The sequence below is a fragment of the Antedon mediterranea genome, chromosome 4 (assembly GCF_964355755.1).
Source record: "Antedon mediterranea chromosome 4, ecAntMedi1.1, whole genome shotgun sequence".
Classification (NCBI taxonomy): Eukaryota; Metazoa; Echinodermata; class Crinoidea; order Comatulida; family Antedonidae; genus Antedon; species Antedon mediterranea.
In genome coordinates this window covers 29,274,540-29,298,947 of record NC_092673.1, presented here as the reverse complement: position 1 = coordinate 29,298,947, position 24,408 = coordinate 29,274,540, and the positions used below count along the sequence as shown (strand labels likewise).

Genomic DNA, 24,408 nt, shown 5'->3' with positions numbered 1-24,408 from the left:
ATTCTTTCTACAATAATAGGCCTAGGATTCTAGGTCAATTCACGTGATTGCCTTCGCGCACTCTTCTTCACACACACGTCCACTATGCAAAATGTGTCGAGGCTAATCGACAGCTAGGCAAAACATTAAACTAAGTAGTAATTGGACGTACATAGCCCAAAGACACAAGTCACACACACCGTACCCACACAGCTACTACTAGAATATACAGGGGTTTAGAGACTAGTAATTAGGCCTAATAGTATCAATAAAACCTATAATTTTAACACGTAATTCTTTAGTAATAAACTATATTAAAAACACCATAAACTAAAGGCTGATTATTTCGACAATCCACACAAAACTCCGCTATTCTATTATGAAATCGGACGCGGCAACCACAGCGGAGATAGGCCTAGAATCGTACCGCACTTGTGTAATCACTTCTTGTTGCTATACGCTTTGGGTGCACACGGAACAAGAAAATTTAACTGATGAATTATTCATGTTTATTTTGTGACGTTTCATGATGGGGTCCCCAACTTATGTACGAAAAAAAAAAATCGCGCCCCGGCCGTTACTGGAAGAAGATGTCGTTTATCCACGGCTGCCGTGGTACTCTATAGAGAAAATCCGACTTTCCTTAATTGGAGGATGGAAATTATCATACAGTGTGTGTGTGTGTGTGTGTGTGTGTGTGTGTGTGTGTGTGTGTGTGTGTGTGTGTGTGTGTGTGTGTGTGTGTGTGTGTGTGTGTGTGAAAATGCTGCTAAACATTAAACTGAACGGTGTGATAAAGTTGTTTTAATACTTGTTTTCAGGTAAAACAACAATACTATACAGATTGAAACGGAATGAAACGGTTCCGACAATTCCAACTTTGTCACATAACGTGGAAGAAATATCGCCACAAAATAGACAAGTGTCGACATTTAAAGTGTTTGACGTTGCTTGTGCTGTGAAGGGGCCAGAATACATTTGGAGTCATTTTTATGATGGAACAGAAGCCAAGCATGATTTTCATTTTAATTGTTATTTTACGTAGCACTCCGATTTCACAATCTTTTTTGCCTTCATACAGTATTTAGCTTACGGCTCCTCCTAATTCTTGAATTCACCCGCTCCTGTGAGGTTAGTGCTACGGCGGTACCCTGACGTCTCTGACTCTCATAAGTAATATAGTCAGCCAACATTCGATAACTAAAAGTCATTCATATTACTGAATTATGGTATTTCTTCAGGGTTGCTATTCGTGGTTGACACGTTTCCACCACATCATTACCAGATGCATTGCTAGTGCCTTCTCAAGATGTGTGGTGGAAAGGGGGACGTATAATTCTATGAACCCCAAACACAGTGGTCGCATACCTTTAACTCTATTCCACCGACCAGCGTGGGAATCGAACCCACGACATACGTGTTGTTAACACGACGCTCAGGCGACTGAGCTAACTGATCATTTTGGTTTTATCGAGGTTAATAGGATATTTATGATGTAATGATGAATTACGTAATACACCGTACACGTATAAACAGATAATTATCAGCTGTTCAGTCATGTTTCAGTTTGTGGTGCACGGGTAATGCTCAGTTTTGAGTGGTATCAGCTGGGGTTCGAACTTCTACGGATATTTTTTTTTTATATGAATATTGTTTTTTTTTTTTTAAAGAGAGATATTTGGAGGGTTAAAAATGTCAGGCTTAGGCAAGTGGTTCTTAAATTATAAACAAAAGTGTATGGCATTCATTTTTCCATTAAATAGACACCATAACACCCCCGAATGTTCCTCATTTTTTAGTACTCTTGGGTACGGTGGCTTCTTTACAACGGATAAGCTTCTTTTCCACATGAGGTTCTTTTCAAGATTACTTTTGTAAACTAAAGGAGGGGATTCCCGCCCGGAAAATTGTATTTTTACATGATTTGAATTTCTAATAAAGATTAGCAAAATCAAAATTTAACTTTTAAATTTAATTTTGTGGCGTGTACACCGCGTAGGACTAACAATACTATCTTCCCCATTACACCTGCACAAACTCATTTGCATAACAACGCAGGGCTTACCAAACTGTTTAAAATAGCTACAAGGTCCCCAGAAATGACACCTATACTATTTTGAAACATGATATATAAGAGTCTTCACTACCCCACCATGATTGGGGCTGAGCAAAGACAATTTTGAAAAAAATATTTATTGAAATATGAAATTAAATATTAAGTCTCCAGTTAAGCTCACCATGGTTGGGGCAGAGCTAAGAATGAAAGCTTAGTCCCCGGAAATTATGAAACGAAATATAAAAGTCTTCAGGACCAGCCTTACAATGGTGATTGTTTCCCAAGTGTGAGACATGCAATGCACGCGGCCGTGACGGAAATTCAACAAAACAACAAAATTATGAAATACAAACAGAGCTAGCACACAAAAGCCTACTTACTAATTTTAATATTTCTATAATTTAGAAAACAATTAGATTTATCATATCACCTTTGATAATTATAATGTTAAATTTTAACTATCCAGATGCGAATTTTAGGTTGGGTTTTAAAAAATCTCGACTTCATATATGCTTCAATTTCGAAGATCTGCTTAAATCATATTTATTTATTTATTCTGCCATAAACTTTTATTCACAACATATTAGTAGGCCTACAATACAATATCTTGCATGAAACGGATACTATAATGTGTAACGGTAGAATTACAATTCTAATGTAAAAGATTAACAAATAAAAATTGAAATTGTTGTGTGTTGATCGCGAATAACTAACAATACCATCTTTCCCACAGCACATGTGCACACTCATTTGCATAACAAACGCATACCAAACTACGATGAGATAAAATTAATTCTCTTCTAAACACGTAACGAAGAGAATGAATTCCCTTTTTTAACATTAAAATAAATTGAGGGCGCTAAACATAAAATTTATACAATCAAAGCAGTTGGCGAGAGCCAAAAAAAAAAGATGGTAAATGTGCTCTCCCTGCCTCAGCACTAAGGCCCTGCCACAGCCTTTTGGGGTCGTTTCCACCACATCACCAGATGCATTGATGTTGTCGCCTCATGATGTGTGGTGGAAAGGGGGACGTATGATCTGTGAACCCCAAACACAGTGGCTCGCATAGCCTTAACTCTATTCCACCGACCAGCGTGGGAATCGAACCCACGACATACGTGTTGTTAACACGACGCTCAGACGACTGAGCTAACTGATCATTTTGATTTTAGAAAGGTTAATAGGATATTTATGACGTAATGATAAATTACTTAATACACGTATAAATAGACTATTGTTAGCTGTTCAGTCATGTTTCAGTTTGTGGTGCAACGGGTAATGCTCAGTTTTGAGTGCTATCAGCTGGGGTTCGAACCTCAACGGATATTTTTTTTATGAATATTGTTTTTTTTTTTGTTTTTTTTTTTATAGCATTCACTTTTCCATTAAATAGACACCATAAAACCCCAAAAAGAGCCCATGTGTTCCTCATTTTTTAGTACTCTTGGGTACGGTGGGCTTCTTTTCAACGGGTAAGCTTCTTTTCCGCATGGGTTTCTTTTCAAGATTACCTTTGCAAACTAAAGGAGGGGAGCTTCTAGGTTCCCGCCCGGAAGATTGTATCTTTACATGATTTGAATTTCTAATAAAGATTAGCAAAATCAAAATTTAACTTTTAAATTTAGTTTTGTGGCGTGTACACCGCGTAGGACTAACAATACTATCTTCCCCATTACACCTGCACAAACTCATTTGCATAACAACGCACGGCATACCAAACTGTTTAAAATAGCTACAAGGTCCCCAGAAATGACACCTATAATAGTATTTTGAAACATGATATATAAGAGTCTTCACTACCCCACCATGATTGGACTGAGCAAAGACAATTTTGAAAAAAATATTTATTGAAATATGAAATTAAATATTAAGTCTCCAGTTAAGCTCACCATGGTTGGGGCAGAGCTGAAAATGAAAGCTTAGTCCCCGGAAATTATGAAACGAAATATAAAAGTCTTCAGGACCAGCCTTACAATGGTGATTGTTTCCCAAGTGTGAGACATGCAATGCACGCGGCCGTGACGGTAATTCAACAAAACAAAATTATGAAATACAAACAGAGCTAGCACACAAAAGCCTACTTACTAATTTTAATATTTCTATAATTTAGAAAACAATCTGCTTAAAACATATTTATTTATTCTACCATAAACTTTTATTCACAACATATTAGTAGGCCTACAATACAATATCTTGCATGAAACGGATATTTAAAAGTACACTATAATGTGTAACGATAGAATTACAATTCTAATGTAAAATGTAAAATATAAACAAAATAAAAATTGAACAGTGTTGTGTGTGATCGCGAATGACTAACAATACTATCTTTCCCACAGCACATGTGCACACTCATTTGCATAACAAACGCACGGCATACCAAACTACGATGAGATAAAATTAATTCTCTTCTAAACACGTAACGAAGAGAATTAATTCCCTTTTTTTTTACGTTAAAATAAATTGAGGGCGCTAAACATAAAATTTAAACTACCAAAGTAGTTTGCGAGAGCCAAACAAAAAAGATGTGCTCTCCCTGCCTCAGCACTAAGGCCCTGCCACAGCCTTTTGGGGTCGTTTCCACCACATCACCAGATGCATTGATGTTGTCGCCTCATGATGTGTGGTGGAAAGGGGGACGTATGATCTGTGAACCCCAAACACAGTGGCTCGCATAGCCTTAACTCTATTCCACCGACCAGCGTGGGAATCGAACCCACGACATACGTGTTGTTAACACGACGCTCAGACGACTGAGTTTGATTTTAGTAATTTTCATTGTTCATGTTTTTATGGGAAAATACATCTTTAAAGTATAATTTCATATTATTTAATAAGCGCTATATTATTTTCAAAAATATGGTCAACATAATGTGTATGCATTTATATTATTTTTTTTTATAAAACATATTTGAATACATAAGAGGCAAATACCAAAACCATGATTCAATCTATTTCACTTTTATTTTATTACCGAAAGAAAAATTGTAAATCATATTTTGTAATGATTCTTTTATATAGTACCATATTGAAATCAGTCGTGTTTGTAGTACTAAATGTTTATACATGTAGTATGATAATACCGTATATCCATCCTGAATAAGTAAAATGGAGGCGACTACAAAAAAATAGTTATATATACTATGTTTAGATACCATCATCTTTGATCGGATTAAAAAGCGCAAAATAAAATAGTTTAAACAATCACACTTAGGGATCATGTCGGAATTATTCTACTGCAGTTACTGCAGTAACTACATTTTGTTTACTGCAGTAATGCATGCTTTCAGTTTGTTTCAATGTTGGTTTATGTTTAGGTTAAAAGTTTTTTTTTAAACAATGTGACCAGATTCACTAGAACTTGGAATTCCATACCCAATGATATTCGCGATATTTTTGTTAATGGTTCATTTATTAATTTTAAATTATCTCTAAAGCTATATTTTAAAACTTTTTAACTTTTTAAATGAAATGATATATCTATGTTATTTTAGTATAATATATTCTTGTTATTTGTAATTTTTGTGTTGGAGAGACACACCTTACCGGTGACAGCGTTTTGTCTAATGCTTTTGTCTCTCCTCGGCTTCGTTTCTTGTATTTCATATATATATATATATATATTTCTATGTTTTTTTTGTTTTTTTTTGTAATTATTATTTTATGTTTATTGCCGAAATGAATAAAATAAAAATAAATAATAAATAAATATTTATGGGTGGTATTGTGGCAATTGAAATGGTATTTTATCTATTTATTCTTTTTTTTTTACTAAAATTAAAAAAAGTTAAAATTGATAGGCCTACTGAAACCAAAATGCACTGAAAACGATATCGGGTGAAGATGCCGACAACCCGAAGATTATGATAGAATGTTATTTAAACATAATATAGGCACTTAATAGTGCACTTAGATAGGGCCTACCGGGTCTACGTCGATGGAATATATAACGTCATTCAATCCTCCTTGTCCCTGGTTTCCTTCCTACATCCTTTTCACCCACATACCACTTTAAGTCATTGTGACAGAGTTTGCAGCCATGCCTTTTACTAGGCTGATTTTAAAACAGTTGTGTTTTTTCCTCACAAATTTATTAATTAATTTAAGAATAGTTTAAAATTTCTTTAGTATCTTTTTATTTATATTGCAAAGAATGTTTTAAACTTTTAAAATGTTTATATATTGTATTTATTGTAATATCCAATCGATATTAGATTGCAATAAAAACAGTTTTTAATGATCAAACAATTAATATTTATGGTGATGGTAGGCCTAATTTTTGTTTGATATGTGAGTCCAAACTTTTTTTAAAGTTTCTAATAATAAATAGGCATATAACAAAGTAATAGTTCTAATCTGGTAAAGGCTTGTACAATTATTCTCGAATATATTAATCAACAAATACGTATTGAAATTTGCAAAATGTGATAAAATGTAATAAAAACATTTAAATACCGTCGAAAAGTCGTAGGTATAGGCTTACAAATAAGGAACAATTAACCACACACCGGATTTATTCCATCCGGAAGTAAACGGTTGTCTATAACGTCTGCAAAGAGACCACGAACCCACAATGCAAATTGATAATATACTGTACATGCCCTATATTATTGATAAAAGGGAGTAGGCTCTCCATATTTTATTGGAAATTTATTAGCATTTTTACAGCAGTTTCATGTATTTTTAATAAACCAGGAACTATGACAACTTCATGGGGTTCTGAACTATGGGTAGGTATAAAAATTAACATCATACTGTTCGTAATGGCGATGTTTGATGTCGTTAAACACAGGCCTATCCCATTTGTTGGTATGTTGTCGGAGAAACTCAACGCCTAGCCGAGGTTAATTTGTACCGTTGTGATAGCCGGAACAAATCATTAGTGATGAGACATACGGCTTGGCTTGGCAAAATTAAGATAAAAGTCAAATATTTATATTTGCATTTTTTATTCATCAGTCTGGTAAATTTTGTAAAAGCCTGCTGTATGGGTGCATATTTTTAGATAGGCCTACTAGTACTAGGCCTAGGCTAGGAAGTTATTTAGGCTAGGCTAAACAATACCCTAAACTAAACAATATATTATTTATACGATTACGACTAAACTAAACAAGAAAATGAATATTTAATTTAAGAAAAAAATAAATTGTTATTAATTATTGGTTAGGTCTATATTTATTGTTGGGGTAATATAATGGAATGTAAACTCTTTTTTTAAAAACATTTAATTAAGTGCAGTACTCAGAATTAAACAAGCTTTAGGCCTACAGTAATTATTAACATTGAATAAGTACAATTAGTATTTTAACGCCATTTTTCATTTCTACATTTTAATTAACAGCGTATCTAAAATTTTAAATGAGAAAATATATGGTTAATACTGAATTCTGGCGTCTTATTATGTAAATATACCGGTATTTTAACTACTCTAAACACTTACTTTTAATTGTCACAAATGTACTTATATGTATATACTGTAATATATTCATCAATGAGAATTTAAATAAACGTGAGAAGAACTCACACAAGACATAAAAAAGTACAATTAGTAAAATAAACATAGTTATACACTCAATTTTGGCAAGACTATTAATAGCTTAGCCTAATTGAAGTCTGTAACTAAACTACTGCTGTTAACGGTTAACAAGAGGATATTTGGTGAGACGGAGGTTGGTTTGTTTGTTTGTTTGTTTTATCTTTATACTGGGTGAAAAGATAAAACAAACAAACAAACAAACAAGGGGTGTGCTGGTTGTCTATTGTTTTGTACAGTAGTAACATTAACTTCTTTATCGTGTAGGTGTTTCTCTTCTATATTGCCTAACCCAACAATTGTATACTTTGAATATCTAGGCCTAAGATATTCATTTTCCACTCATCCGCATCCGCATGCAGTAATACAAATATTCATACATTAAAGTTATAGGCCTGCCATATCACACTGAAAGTGAAAGAACGCATATAAAGTCATAAAAAGAAATTTAAATTTAAATACATGTTCAAATAAAATCCTATGAATCATTAAAAACATTTGCTAAACTAATGTTGTACTAATTAGCAATGAAACTATAATAATTTATGTGTACTCTCCTTTTTATCTTAACAAAACAATTAAAGATTTTAAAATATATATTTATGTTGCTGTTGTTGACCAACCATTATTTGTTTTTATTTAAGCTTCAGATATAAATAAAAGTAATATATTTGTTAATAATTAATGACTTTGCATTAAGGCTGAATATTAACTAAATTGTTATTTCTTAAAAAAAAGTAAAAAATTGTACTAAATGTGCTGTTCAATCATAATTTTAATAAGCATGTGAATATTCTTTCAAACAAATATATTTACTGTACAGCCTCCCTGATTAAAATATGACCATGCCCCAAATTTCCGTTTGAGGTCTGTGATACTACTGTACTGTACACTGTATACACCATTTACTATGACCATATGTAACTTAAGTGTACTGTACTGTTCTGTTAATTATTAAAAACAAATTGTGCTTTATAAACTTAAAGTGTACACAATATTTCCTCTACTAATTACTGTACTAATAATAGAACAATATTGTATTATCGTGTGTAGTAGTCATTATTTCCTTGATTAAAATAGAACATTATATTATTTTTCTTTTATTATGTACAAGATTTTAATAAAAAAAGATTTATTATGCTATTCAAATAGGATATGTCATTTCCCATTGTAGTTGTTTTAATGGTTCTAATTCTCTTCCTTATCCGACATACGGAAGTATACAGTGGATGACCTCTGCTGACCTTGATTCAAAAGTTACAGTTTTAAAGTAATACTATGTAATTTTCTTGTGTCCTCTTCTTTTTATTAAATGTATTTCAAAGAATTGTCATGAAGGTCATTGCTTTATTATGACTCATTCACAGTCTTGAATGTACTGTATGAACTTATTCAAAGACTTGAATGTACGAACTCATTCACAGACTTAAATACACGCAATAATTCTAATGTTTGTACAGTAATTTTCACCATTCAAGTTTTAACAATACACCTCTAGTCATAAGAAAAACTACTGTACCTTGCCTTGTGATTGGTATGTGTGTGTCCAAAAGGGTTGGCACCTGTAACATGTACTGTAACATGATACAATACAGTAGTACTGGTAATTAATGGTAACCCCATTTGAGGTGATCAAATAATAATTTGCTTGTAATATCAATCACACAGTGACATTATTATATTGCTTGTCAAGGAAAGCTACAAATTTTGATAATTAGATAGAAAGTTGGGTACAGTACAAGGGTATAACATTGACATTTAAACAATGTCATCATGGCAGAGGCAAAAAACACACTTGTAGTACTGTAGCAGAGAGGCAATAAGGGGTACATTTCTGGGAACAGAGAGGCAACATGGGGTACATTTCTAGAGACAGAGAGGCAACAAGGGGTATATTTCTAGGAACAGAGAGGCAACAAGGGGTACATATCTAGGAACAGAGAGGCAACAAGGGGTATATATTTCTGGGAACAGATAGGCAACCAGGAGTACATTTCTAGGAAAAGAGAGGCAACAAGGGATACATTTCTAGTAGCAGAGAGGCAATAAGGGGTACATTTCTAGGAACAGAGAGGCAACAAGGGGTATATTTCTAGGAACAGAGAGGCAACAAGGGGTACATTTCTTGGAACAGAGAGGCAATAAGGGGTACATTTCTAGGAACAAAGAGGCAACAAGGGGTACTGTACATCTAGGAACAGAGAGGCAAAAAGGAGTACATTTCTAGGAAAAGAGAGGCAACAAGGGATACATTTCTAGGAACAGAGAGGCAACAAGGGGTATATTTCTAGGAACAGAGAAGCAACAAGGGGTACATTTCTAGGAACAGAGAGGCAACAAGGGGCACATTTCTAGGAACAGAGAGGCAATAAGGGGTACTGTACACTTCTACAGTTAGTAGCAGAGAGGAAAAAAGGGGTAGTACACTTCTACTGTAGGAACAGAGAGGCATCAAGGGGTACACTACACTTCTTGGAGCAGAAAGGAAACAAAGGAGACTCCTATATTTTGTAACAGAAAAGAGATAACATGTGGTACTGTACACCTCTATAAATAGCACATGGGCAGTAAAGAAGACACCTCTGTTGTAGGTTTGTTTGAATGAGTTCTAAAGAAAGGGTTACTGTGTTATTGTAACATTAAAAACCTGCGTCTATGTTCTAAATCCATTGGTCATTTGTGATGCATTCATTTTTATTATTATTTATGGTTTTATTATGAATCAATAACTAATTAATAAATTAGATTATTATAATATCTGTGCCTTAATTATTTAATACAAATGTCTACTGCACCTCTTTAATATAAATATTCAGAACACCACATCTTTCTGTTTGATAACTACTGTAAGTGCATTCAGGGTACTGTACTTTATGCTTCATTTTCAGTTAGAGGTCTATTTACTTTTGATATTGTTAAGTAAATTAGAGTTTGACCTGCCATGTAGTAACAAGTGTCATTGAGATATAATTGCTATACTCAACTTTCCCTAAACATGAAAACTGGAGATTTTGGAAGACCTCTTTGTGGTCAAGTTTTACAGTATAAACAATTTCATCTGGTTTCTTTTCTATGAAATTTATTTTAAGTTTTACAATTATTTCTCTGTTTTTACGGATCTCTGTTTCAGCTGCTTTACTACAGTACTGTATACTCCATTCCTTGTGAGGTTTCTTAAGTTTTTCCTATTACTTTCAATTTTAGGATTTCTCATTCTTTATACTATTTGTAAGGTCTTGATTCAGTGTTTTTCTTAAGTCTTCTTTCAATTTTTGTAAAATATTCTCTGCCATAAAAAAAAAGGTAATGCCAAAATTTAATTTTTAAAATTTTGTCTATTAATGGACAAGAAAAATGGTCAGAAACGTCCCAAATTTGTTTATAATACAATATTTTTCCATGTAAAGTCTCTGATTTTTGCCTTAATAAATAATTAATAAATTGCCCGGGCCATGGGTGCCTGGTTCATTGGGTGATTTAATTGGTTTTTTTGTGACTTCATCATATGGCCAGTTAAAGTTAAAAAGTAGTTTTTTCATCGCTTTCGTAAAAGTTATACAATTTTTAAAGAGCGCACCGCCCTTCTACAGTACGTGCCAAATTTTCTTCCAATTGTTATATTTTATTACTCAATTCATTATCTTTCGATATTGTTATCTACAAGTTTATTTTGATAATGTCATCAGTGCCGAAAAATTAGAACATGATGTGTGTCTGTAATTTCACCAATGCTACACTGTATATAGATATACAGTACTGTATACTGTACATAATGTATGGCATATAATAGGCACAACTCAGCACTATAAGCGTATAATAAGATGGCATACATGAACATTTTCCGATCGTATGTTAACATACGTGCATGTTTAAAAAATATTAATTTCTATAAAATGATAAAAATGATCACCTATAATTCGTCAAAGTGACGAATTAAATTCTAGTTGGTTTTATATCTTTATCTCTGTTCAATTCAATTTAGTTTATTAATTTACTGCACAGTAGTCATGAGTAGGTAATCATACAATACGGATTTACATTCTAGGTAAAGTCCCTAATTTATGTTTTATGTGTCCTGGACTGATTCAGTAGGATGTACCAACATGAAGGAAATGTTTTAATGATCAAACTGATTATACTAATACCTAGGGGCTCTACACTATCAAACTTTATGTGACAAAAAATGTGATGTGCCCATACTGTATATGTATGGACAATGATGATGTCATATCACTACCATATTTGGGAATATCACTACCATATTTGGGCACATCACACTTTTTTTGTCAAACAAGTTTGATAGTGTATAGTAGACCTAGCTTTGTACCAATATGTATTGGGCGACAGCCACCATTTTTGGTTCAGCGTGAACTGTAGCTTCACCTCTGGTTACAGTGTTAGTACTGTGTTATTCTACTTCTCCAGTAGGATTTAAGCAATGATTTTGTTTTATGATTAATTTACTTAACATATTTTACTTTGAATACATTTTGTAATGTAATGTACAGTATGTAATTGTAGTATAGTTGTACAGTATGTAGGTTAGTGGATAAAAGTGCTTGCCTTCCAATTCAAGATCCCGGGTTCAATTTTAACCTATTGCTAGACTCCACTTCCTACAGTAAGCCTCAAATGAGACTTAGTTTACTGTTTACAGTAAGTATGATAAATTAAAATAGTTTATCCATCCTGTAATTGTCCAGTTACTCGCTGTTGGATGTGTATGAAAAAATCACAGCCATGTTTGTCAGAATGCAAGAGGTGTTATTTATGAATTCAACATCTGTCTCTTCGAGTCTACCATAATAGTGATTGGGAATTAGAATTCCAAAGATCCACTGACTCGAGCTAATAATGTAGCTTACTTACTTTATACTTGGTCAATGGTTGATGAAAAAATACAAAAGATGTTCATAGTTGATTTGAAATTAATGATGAGGAAAGTGTAGCAGAAATAATGACTAAATGACACCAATATTTCATCATTATATCAGTGACATTTTAATCAAATGTATTATTTGTATTTTAGGTATGATTTAATTATGTATTATTTAGGCATGATTTAATTATGTATTATGGGGCCAGAGAGAGAGATTAAGATGTTAACCTAATCTTGCATCTGTTTTTTCTTGGAATAAACTTTAAAAACTAGTCAATCCTTTGATCAAATTTGAATTCACAGGACAAACTTAATTGCTATAAATTAAGTACTTTTAAAACTTGCCTAATAATATTATTAATACAATACTTATTAAAGTACAAACAAGGTGCTCACCTCTACAGTACATTTTAAAGTGAAATTCAACAAAAGCTCTGTCTACACTATCAAACTTTATGTGACACAAAAAAAAGGTGATGTGCCCATATATGGACATGTATGATGATGTCATAATACTATATTTGGGCATATCACTACCATATTTGAGCACATCACACTTTTTTGTCAAACTAGTTCTGATAGTGTAGACAGAGCTTAAGGACTGCTTATTATTAGATCTACGTAGTGTGGCTACAATTTCATTGAGATGAGTTATTGATAAATAATTAAAATTTATAATTAGATCCTCAAAGTACAGTATTTAGCTGTGACTCATCATCAGATTAGGAATATCATTGATTTAACACAGACACTCTGGGGTTACCACAATAATATACTGAAGCAAATGCCTCTACTTAGCATTCTGTATACTACTCTTAACAGTACTTATTATTTAATTATTACCTACTGTACTGTACTGTATTTGTAAGCTTAATCCTTAAAGATGAAGGCATCACCATTTACTGTAGATGTGTGGTTGTTGATGATGAGATGTTGGTTTAATTTTGTACAATATATCATTTTGAATGGAAACTATTACTTCAAATTTAATAAGGTGGGCTTATTCAGTGTCATTATTATAACAGTTCAATATCAAATCCAGTTTCTTTACAATTTTTGGATAGACTTTATAGCCAGGGTGGGCTTATTACCGAGTCATTATCATATGGTTGTTTACACCGAATATACATTTTCTTTACAACTTTGGCATAGACTTTATAGCCCAAGGTGGGCTTATTACTGAGTCATTATCGTATTGTTGTTTACACCGAATATACATTTTCTTTACAACTTTGGGATAGACTTTATAGCCCAAGGTGGGCTTATTACTGAGTCATTATCATATTGTTGTTTACACCGAATATACATTTTCTTTACAATTTTGGGATATACTTTATAGCCCAAGGTGGGCTTATTACTGAATCATTATCGTATTGTTGTTTACGCCGAATATACATTTTCTTTACAACTTTGGGATATACTTTATAGCCCAAGGTGGGCTTATTACTGAATCATTATCGTATTGTTGTTTACACCGAATATACATTTTCTTTACAACTTTGGGATAGACTTTATAGCACAGGGTAGGCTTATTACTGATGGGTTTTTACAGTACACCAAATATCCATTTTTTTTTGCGGGGGATAGATTATTAAAACTGACCTAAATAAATACAGTATATAACAATTGTCTGGATCCATCATCAATTATTGACAGAGGTAGCTTTAATTAAGCATTAACCATCATAGGTAATGAGTGTGAATTTTATGATGAAGTTAATAGCCCGTAGAATATGACCTTTGACCCAAACAAATAATTCTATAAATATCTTAATTTTATGAATGGTTTAAAGAATATTGATGGTACAGTACCATCTGCTTGTATTTTACAGTTCTGTGATACAGTTTCACACATGTTTCACATTGATGCTTGTATCATACCCTACAGTAACCTTTAAATAAAGGCACCACATACACATTGCAGGCGCCACATGCTGTACACATGAAATGCTGTGCCTTGTAGGAGATACTACTGTACACAAACAGTCATACTCTATGTGGTGATACAGCACTGAGAATTGAGTAGCTTTCTGAAGTTCATTTGCCAATAAACCAAATCCAACTGCAATTTCTTGATGGTTGTACAGTACTTGTATTGTATATTTGCTCTCTTTTCAGGATCAATTTGAACCCATAAAGAAACATACAGATAAAGGCATTGAGTTCTTGCAGAAGTTTTGTAATTTTTCACGAGAAAGACAAACCATAGAAAATGAATATGCTGGAAAAATAAAGTAAGAAATATATTGATTATATGAATACTGTACACATAATGTTTATACAGTATATTATTATTATTGATTGATTGTATGTATATATAGATTATCTTTTTCCATCCATAATTTGATAGCCCTGGTATTGTATATAAATATACAATACCATTAATCATATATTTATTTGACTTGTTTAATTTTTTTCAGACAACTAGTCAAAAAATATCAGCCTTCTAAAAAAGATGAAGAAGCATACAATAGGTAAGTTTTAAAACTTATAAGGTTGGTATTAGGAAGCTTTGGAGCTAGCAACGACCTGTAAGTGAGGTCATCATGTTAATTAATTATGCGCATACAGAGAAGTTGGGAAAATGCTCACTTTCTTCCTTAACAAAACGACCGACACATCAGTGTTTAGGTCGTAGTTTGTCGCAAGTCAAAAGGTCCCTGTTATGAAATGGCTGATGGCGAGCTGGTGATCCCATTATTGTTTTCAAATATATATGCATAATTGTCTTTTCATCTTCTAAATTTGTTTCTGCAAAAAATGCTAGTTCCTTGAGTTTTTTGCTTCTGTGAAATTAGTAGCTCAAATTGTTCCTATGTTTTGCTTAGCGAAAAAATTACGCATCCAATCAGAGCTCAGGAAATGAGCTATTACGCGTTAATGAGCACTCATGTGAATCAAAAACCTCAGCAGACAACGTAATGGAAATGAAAATTGCAGCTCTTGGAAAGTGTAGCACGATTTTTTTCGTTGCGAAACATTGAATTCATGCAAACAAATTCGCCTAGTGGAAAACCGGCTTTATCTAAACCAAACGTTTTTGCAGTTAATCTGAAATAAAGCATAGCTTGTATTATGATCCAGTAAGCCAAAGCATGACTACTCATTGATAAGTAAATCATATCTTCTATACAGGCACAAGAAAATCATACAAAGGAAGGATGACATATTTTAGTGCTTATTCTTTTGTAATTATTGATGTACTTCCTTGTCAATTATTGAACTATATAATTCAGATTGTCAAATTGAAGACCCCTCCAATTAAAAACTTCATTTTCACTTTTCAATTAAATGAAAATAATAGCTAACTCTATATTTCAAACAGTACTTTACCTGTACTGTACATGAATATTCTTTTGTAAACTTTGACCTTATAATTTGACCTTTGACTGGATAACATTTTGATATGGGTATGAATTTGTCAGATCATTGAATTGAACCCATCCTAAAACTGTCTACACTATGAAAATTGTTTGACAATAAAGTGTAATGTGCCCATATATGGTGGTGATATGCCCAAATGTGGTAGTGATATGACATCATCATGTCCATATATGGGCACATCAAATAACGTTTGATAGTGTAGACAAAGCTTTAGGCTATGACTGTACCTTTAGAGTGTTTTTGATTGGAGATCACTATCACATCCGTCACAAATAATAATAATTTTTTTTTTTTTAGATTCACGTGCACCAAAGCCTTCGTTGGTTTACTTAAAGAACTAAACAGCGTGGCGTTACAACATGAAACGATATCAGAGAATATAGTAACAACGGTCACAAAAGAGGCATTGATGTTAGGGGTTGAACTAAAAGCAGAAAGAAAGGGTATAATAAAAGAAGGAGAAAAAGAGGAGAAGAAGTTACAAGACTCAATCGATACACTCAACAGGGTATGTTTAAAATATCTAGGTAAATAGGGACTTTACAAAACACGACGGGTAACCACAGGACGGTGCTCATGAATAATTTATGCAAGAGCTTTAACAAAGTGGCCGAAGCTTAGCGTGAAATTCCGTCGTCTTAACTTTTTTTTCGGGCGATAAAGTTGCCATTTTCCTGTTTACAGAGAACGACTAGAAATAATGTACATATAACCTTAAATACACAGTTCAAATTACACTTAAACGTGGGAATTTCAAAACTCTAAATAATATTTGAACTTCTAATTTAATCGTTTAATGAAATAACATTTTTATTGGGTTAAAATGGCTGTGTTAAAAGCAATACATTCTGCGCGGCGTTTGAATGCAAGGCTCAGTTTAACCATAGCCATTTAATTAATAAAACGGCTATGTTGACTGTTTATGATTTTACACTCTAGCGAACACAGGATATTCGTCGTCCTCCCCTAACTGTCATGTTTCATTAAGTCCCTAATGTCAGAATAGGATCACAAAGCACCTTGAAATTAGAATCTGAAGCCTACACTTCAGATAACTTGATGCTGTATCTGGAATTCCTAGAATCGACCATAACTCAAGATCACTTATATTGGTTATACACTTCTTAGAAGTGGTTACGAGATGCTGATGAAATTCACACATTTTTTTCATTATGGCAACAAAAACTAAACTGAATGGTAGTACACTATTTCAACTTCATGTGCAAAGGTATAAAATACTACAACATTCCATTCTATCATAATAGGCTTAAATATTGTGATATTGATTATCTTCATATAATTAATAATCTTCAGAAATATAATATCAAAAATGTTTATTAATAAATTTAATTATTTTTGTATAATGTGTACAGTATGTAATGTGCATTTCATTTTTAGATATAAACAAACCTGCAATTCAGTCTGTAATAATAGAATTATTTTCAAGAATAAGAATAAATGGGTAATTCATTCATTCAATCTTTTATTTCGGAATCAGAAAGTAAAATTACGAAATATATTTTCCAAAAAATTAGCTGTACTGACTAATTACTACAAACAAGACGACGCGTTCTCATCTCAGGATGGCATTTCACCCGGAGAGCATCTTTGACTTATTAACTGTAAGATGATGTCTATAATTGTTGAGACTAAAACATTTTCGCTTGAATTAAGTCGATTTTCTTTCATAAATGTACACATAGATACTTATAATCTAGGATAGTGGTACTGTACAGTTTGATTTGCCTGGATGAAAGATTTGCTAATTTAGATAATGATGATTCTGGAGACAAGAGATTACATTAGATGATGGTATTATGCTATCTACAGTAATCAATATTGTAGGGGCATGAAAGAACTGGCTCACGTATAAGCTACGCCATTTAACTAATACAGTCAACTCTTCCAATACTGGACACCTTTGGGTCGGCAAAATATGTCTGGTTTTCCAGAAATTCTGGTATTCGGAATGTTTTTTTAATGGTAAAAAGAAATTTTGGACTATTTGGTCGTCAAGAAAAGTTTGCTATTAGGAGAGTTTCTAGTTTTCAGAGAGGTTGTAAGAGTTGATTGTACATCATCATGTTTTACTTACTGTAATTTACATTAGGGTGGCCTTAAGTTATGTGAGGCCTATACATATCCTGTGGTTAGGTTACCTACATAAATAGCACCATACTGTAGGGCTGTCTTAGTACTAGTAAGGTAACTTTATACCATAGTGTGTCTTTATACTGTAAGGTAGCTTTACACAGTACCTGTTTATAGATTGATATCATTATGGTATTTAATAATTTTTGGAAATTTAAAAATGACTGAGTTATTAAACTGTTAATGTTGAGCATTTACTTCCTTGTCTGCCTTGCATCATAATATAATTTGATTGATGGTTATAATAGTCTCAAATCAGTAGTTTTGTTTTGTATATTTAGATAGAAAGATTGATATCACTTTTATACTGTCTATCGGTATCAAGGAAATTGCATTGCAAAGGGTGTTAAATCACCTACCCCAATATTCTTTCTTGGTATAAATTGAGTTATCTGGTTTATCTGGACAAAATGAATTTGCCCAAATCTTGTGTCTAAAGTTAACACAAATTATGGAAAGGGAAATACTAGAAGATACTTGTTTGAAAAATCAACACTGAACACAGTCAACCTTATCTATTAAATTTTGTTGTTCACAGGGATTAAAACTAATAAACTTTTTTTTCAAATAGTTTTAATATAATTTGTTTCTAGGTATATAATGAAAGAGTACAGTATTAAATTATTTTACAAAAAAGTACAACTACATACCTTTGGCCGCATGATTTAAAATTTACTGAATCATACAATTTTGGTTCAATGTCATGTTGATTTATAAACCTATATGGATATTTTCAATACAATAATAATGATTTTCGTTATGTTGTTTTCAGGTGAAAAAACATTATGAGCAAGCACACAAAGCATTCGAGCAGGCCAAGGCAGCATTTAATCGGGCTGATAATGACCCGAACCAAACAAAAGCTGCCGTAGAAAGGGTAAGTCATGTACTCCAATCTCGTAGCCAGGATTTTCGCAGACTGAAGAAATGATAGATTTAGTCCTAGCCTAGTAGATGAAAAGATGCTGGCTAGGATTGGCCAAAAAATCATGAGTTACAGTAGGCCGATTTACTTGCACTTTCACTGCTGGTCTTCTAGTTTGAAAAAGGCTACAGGTTTGTCTTCACAATCTGCAAGAAAATTAAAACTTGAAAGTTTGTTGATTGTAAAACCCATGTAAATTCATTTCAGAAGATTATCACTCTATCAATCTATTATCACTGTATTACTTTCAGTTAAAAAGCATTATGAATACAAAAAATCAGCTGAGAGAAGACAGTAAGAATGACTACATACTACAGTTACAGAAAACAAATACAGCACAGAAGGAACATTATTTTACAAACATGCCAGCTGTTTTCCAGGTTTGTTTTGTTTTATTTTCTACCAGTTGTAATGTTCTACCAATTACACAGCTGCAAGTTTAATAATTCTGCGAGACCTGTGTTTTTTTGTGACGTGAATTGACCAATCACAAGCAACGGTTCAGATGATTACGATGTTACCGTCCTATGGGTCAAAGTTTTATTTTAAACTGTAGTTATTCTTTTCCTTATCAAATTGTGTATTTTTGTATTTGTATGGCTAATAAAGAAATAAAATGAGTTTTCCACTATGTCATGATTGGTCAATCACTGGCAGCACCCATATGTAGGTTAAAAAATGTTGATATGGACATGCTTCTGTGTTTATTCTGATTGTCTGGATGTGTCTGGAGCATGGGCTGAGATATGAAATAACACACCCCCTGTGTTTTGCCAAGTAATTCACTTAGTTTCTCAATGCTTGATTTATTATAATAATCTCTACAAACTACAAAATCTTTAAGAAAAATAATAATAATTTACACACAGAAAATGCAAGATATGGATGAAAAAAGAACCAGATCGTTGGGCGAGTTCTACAAGAAGTTTTCAATATCACAAAATGATGTGAATCCTATATTAGTCAAGTGTCTAGAAGCTATGGTTCAAGAAGCAGAACAGATCAAACCAAGTACAGTAAGTTGCATTTGCCATTTCAATTCAATAAAACTTTATTATCCAAAACTCTTTTTTGTATACCAAATTTGGTTGTGGTTACAAAGATTAAAAAAACCATTTAAAAAGTACACAAAAAGGCAAGCACAAGCATAACAATCATAATAAAAATCTTTTTCATGCCTAGCTTACCCGGATAAACCAACAATAACCATTTCTCCTCGAAGAGCGAGATATTACTCAAAAAGTATAAATTTTCATTGAACACCCCTCTAAAATATGTTAATTAAAATCAGGTTCATATTGCACAGCATTATCTTCTGAGAGTACCATTTTTTAATTTATACCGATAAGCGTGCATGTTTCAAATGGCTTTTTTGCAGTGAAAATTATTCCCAACCAATAAAAACTCATGTTCATAACATTTATTTATGTTTTTTTGTAGGATTCTGTCATGGTAACGGACAAATATAAATCCGGTTATGTTCCGCCGGGGGATATAACATTTGAAGACCTGGATGTAGAGCCTGGTCATCATCCTAAGCCAGTTGATACAGACTCAATCTCATCTGAATTAGAGATTCCAGTCACACCTAGCAATGGGAGTAGTGGTGGTACTATATCTGGTAAAACTAAGAAAACTAAACGAAAAATTGGTTTATTCAGTAAAAAGGTATGTACTTGTTTGTTTTTTTGTTTTTTCATTTTGCATCTTAAAAGTCATGTTTATGGTACTTGTGATCACTTGTGATTGTTTTACTGTGTTAAACCAAGTATAAGTCCATTTATACAGCTGGTATTGTTTTGAAAGTTGGTCTGGTTGGTTGAGTTGACTAGGGTATAAAGCCTCTGCACCAAATTGAGTACAGTACAAACATACCCTTGCAATAGTAAATAAATCTCTGATAATACCAAAATAAATAATTGGACTTATACTTATAGTCATCATATACGCAGTGTTATTAAACCACATCATTTATGAAAAAGTGCACAATGCATTGGTCCAGAGCTGAGTATAAACAAAGATGCTAGCTACAACTTGATGATTGAGGAAATATTTTTCATGTCATAAAATGTTTATACCTAGCATCTTTATTTATACTATCATAAATATTATGTAAATATTTGTTGTGTGGAATGTTTTGGTAAGTGTTATTGATTAAATAGGTTGTCTTCCTGGTATTTGTAATACTCATTTATACATATTTATAACTGGTCATGAATATTCATTGATAAATATTTCACAAGTTATATTCCTGTTCCATATTTTATTATTTTCTTTTATTTACCTATTATTACTATATAAACCAGTCCCTTTTATATTGTTAAACTGTTGTGAATGTTTCTTATACTAGTTAAGAAAATGAACAAAGTATTAGCACCTACTTTGTATACCATGTGACGTGACATGACTTGATAGGAAATTAAAAGCATGAGATTTTAATTTTCAAATTATAGTAGTTTCCAAAGTACGGACACACCAAAAATATAAACCCCAAATGGGTAATAGCATTTGGCAGAACAGTGATTTGGCTGGCGGCTTAACAAATTTATTGGTTTATTGTCCTTACATACTTCTCACATGTTCTATACTGTGTATATGTCAAACAAGACAGCTGGCCTTACTGTCTGTTAGTGCCAAACTTTGCTATACTTGTTTAAAGTCACATAAATAAATTAGACTACAGAATTAATTTTCAATGCAAACGATTTAACTCAAACACCAGTGAATACTATTTCCAATTTCCAACTTTTTAACATTTATGGCAATATAAATACCATTTGATTTGCTTCAAGTATATTAGAGTAAATTTTGTTATAATATGCTTAAATAATCATTAGAAATTTTAAAATTATTTCTTTTAATATTTCGGATTGTCTATAATAACATTTCTAAAATGAATTACTTTGTAGAAATATTATATTTTTATAACTTCCCAAATGTTCTAACAAAAAAAATTGCATATATATCTTTTGCATGAAAAATCAATCTCTTTTCATAATATTATTGTTCAAAACAACTTTTAATATCTTATATATATACTGCTATTTATAAAATTAATAATTGTAATATATACTGTACTGTACTGGCTTAATCAACTCCTCGCACCACATAATATAAAGATTGCGTTCACGTATTATGTGGCCGTGTTCAGGGTTATTTACCCGGGTAAGTTGTCTTCATGGACCAATCACTAACTTGGTAGGTCACCAACATACCCGGGTAAATATTCTCAATGAAATTGCAACAGAATTGCACTCCAAGCACCTTCAAAATATTCGAAATAATGCTTAAGCTCTGTCTACACTATCAAACTTTATTTAACAAAAAAACGTGATGATGTCTACCATACTGCATATTTGGGCACTTCACATCTACCATCTAGTTTGATAGTGTCGACAGAGCTTTAAATCAGTGGTTATATAACCAAATATATTATTTTAATATTGACCATCATTAATCAAACTATATAGTATGTATATTATTATTTAATGTTTTGTTTTATTCACAACCTTCATTTCAGCAATTTAGCAATAAATATATTTATTTTATTCGCACCTACAGGTCTCCCTCCAATTAATTCCCCGTCCAATGTGAGAGTCTCTAAACCAAACCAGAGACTCTTATATATGTAATCTCCAAATCCAAGGCTTTGGGGAAGATCTCCGATAAATGACTATTCCCCTTCCCTACCCTAGTTCAAGACTTTCAGACACTCAACTGACAACATTTTTTACTTTCATTCACATGGAGAATTAACATAGCTTAGCTAGTTAAATGATTTTAATTGGTAACAAAAGAAGACAAAAACTGCCAAAATTTTAACTTCATGTCGTTAGAAAAAAATGTAAACGTTGGAGGGAAACCTGTTCTACATGTTTTTAACATTCCATTGCCTTTTCTTTCTGTGTGTCACTACATCATACAGGATACAGATAGTCCCGATCGCAAAAATAGAATTCTACAGAAATCTTCATTTAGGAGAAAGGTATTGTGTGCTACTACTAAGCCTGTTTGTGTTTTCTTGTTATTTTTGTTATTGTTTATTTTGTCAATGTCAGAGGTTGTATTGTTAGCAGCTGGTTGTCATGACACTTTGTTTGTTTGCATTTGGCACATGTACAGTAGGTGTCACATTTTACCCCCCACGCCACACATACCATACCCACACAAAAAAGTACCAATAAATTGTTTGAAAATAAGCTAACAAACAATTACTTCTTTAAAGTTGCATCCAGTGTCTATTATTAACATTTTAATAACTAGTTCACATGCATGAATCTGGTTAAATTAAAAAGAAAATTTTCTAAAATTGCAATCTGAAAGAGGGTTGTACCACTGATTATGAGATCATAAGTGCGAATCCAACGCTTGTCAACATTGCTTGTGTCCTTAGGCAAGACATTTACTTACATTTGCCTCTCTCCACCCAGGTTTACAAATGGGTACCTGGTAATGTCAAGACACAATTGCACTGCAACAAATTTCCACATATAATATTTGATCAAATAATTACCAAAGATAATGTGAAGCATTAAGAGACTTTGAGCATGAATAAAACGAATGTTATTAAATAACTTGGTGCTTATTTGTGTGTGTATGGTATCCACTCACAACTACACTTTATTGACAGATAAACAAAATATGTTAATTTCATTGAATTTTTCCCACTTAACTTACTTACTTTCCCTTGTCTAAACCCTCATTGCCACTAGCATGAAATCCCTCTAGATCTTATCATAGGGATGGAATTTAATTAAATCAATTGCTTTCAATGTATTGTTCTCAATTCAAAGTATGCTAAATGCAAGATGCATAGATGCAAGAACCTTAAAACTATTAGTAAAAATAACACGTTTTTAACAACCAAAAATATAAATTTAAATTCTTGTGGTACTCGTTTGCTGTGTATAGAATTTGGCACTAAAAAGTTTCTAAATTTTGCATATATTTAGAAATAAAAAAGTGCAACAATTTCAATTTAAAAAAATACTACATCTATTAATTTTTTTAAAAACAGCTAAAATTTAAAATTCTTGTGGTACCCCATTTTGCTGTGTATAACAAGTTTCTAAATTGTGCATACTTGCTTAGTTTTATTATTTCAGAGAGCAGTACATTTTGCATGCATTATTGGCAAGGGTTTAGTTGAATACTTCTAATTGTCTTCCTTTCCTTTTTTTTAATATTGTTTATGGCAATAGATTTGCATGGGTATTCTTCTTGGTTGTTTGAAACTCTAGACATGCACTCTGTATTTAAGCTAACTACTACTGTATTTATATTTGAGAATATACTTTATATTGTCACTCTTTAAATGAGGTTTTGTTAAAAGAAATTATGGAATTAATATAATCACATACGGAGGCTGTAGCTTGGTGGTTAACGTGCTTGCCTTCCAATCCCAAGGTCCATGGTTCAATCCTGACCTAGTCCCAGGGTTGTAACTCTTTCTAAGCATCAAATGAGACTTAGTTTTCAATCACTATCTGTGATGTAGCC

At 32.5% G+C, this 24,408-nt stretch overlaps 1 protein-coding gene across 4 annotated transcripts in view; it reads left to right on the top strand.

Moving 5' to 3' along the window:
* The first annotated feature begins 6,648 nt into the window (after positions 1-6,648).
* The window catches only part of LOC140047207 (formin-binding protein 1-like), a 35,917-nt gene continuing 18,157 nt past the window's right edge, over positions 6,649-24,408 (top strand). For 3 of the 4 annotated variants that reach the window (XM_072092081.1, XM_072092082.1, XM_072092080.1), the window contains exons 1-9: positions 6,649-6,768; positions 14,568-14,683; positions 14,870-14,923; positions 16,131-16,341; positions 18,757-18,861; positions 19,161-19,289; positions 19,779-19,925; positions 20,350-20,577; positions 22,835-22,894. In XM_072092081.1, coding sequence (XP_071948182.1) covers positions 6,739-6,768; positions 14,568-14,683; positions 14,870-14,923; positions 16,131-16,341; positions 18,757-18,861; positions 19,161-19,289; positions 19,779-19,925; positions 20,350-20,577; positions 22,835-22,894 — 1,080 coding nt within the window. In that variant the 5' untranslated portion in view covers positions 6,649-6,738. The remainder of the gene's footprint in view (positions 6,769-14,567; positions 14,684-14,869; positions 14,924-16,130; positions 16,342-18,756; positions 18,862-19,160; positions 19,290-19,778; positions 19,926-20,349; positions 20,578-22,834; positions 22,895-24,408) is intronic. The other variant, XM_072092083.1, reaches the window with a different exon arrangement.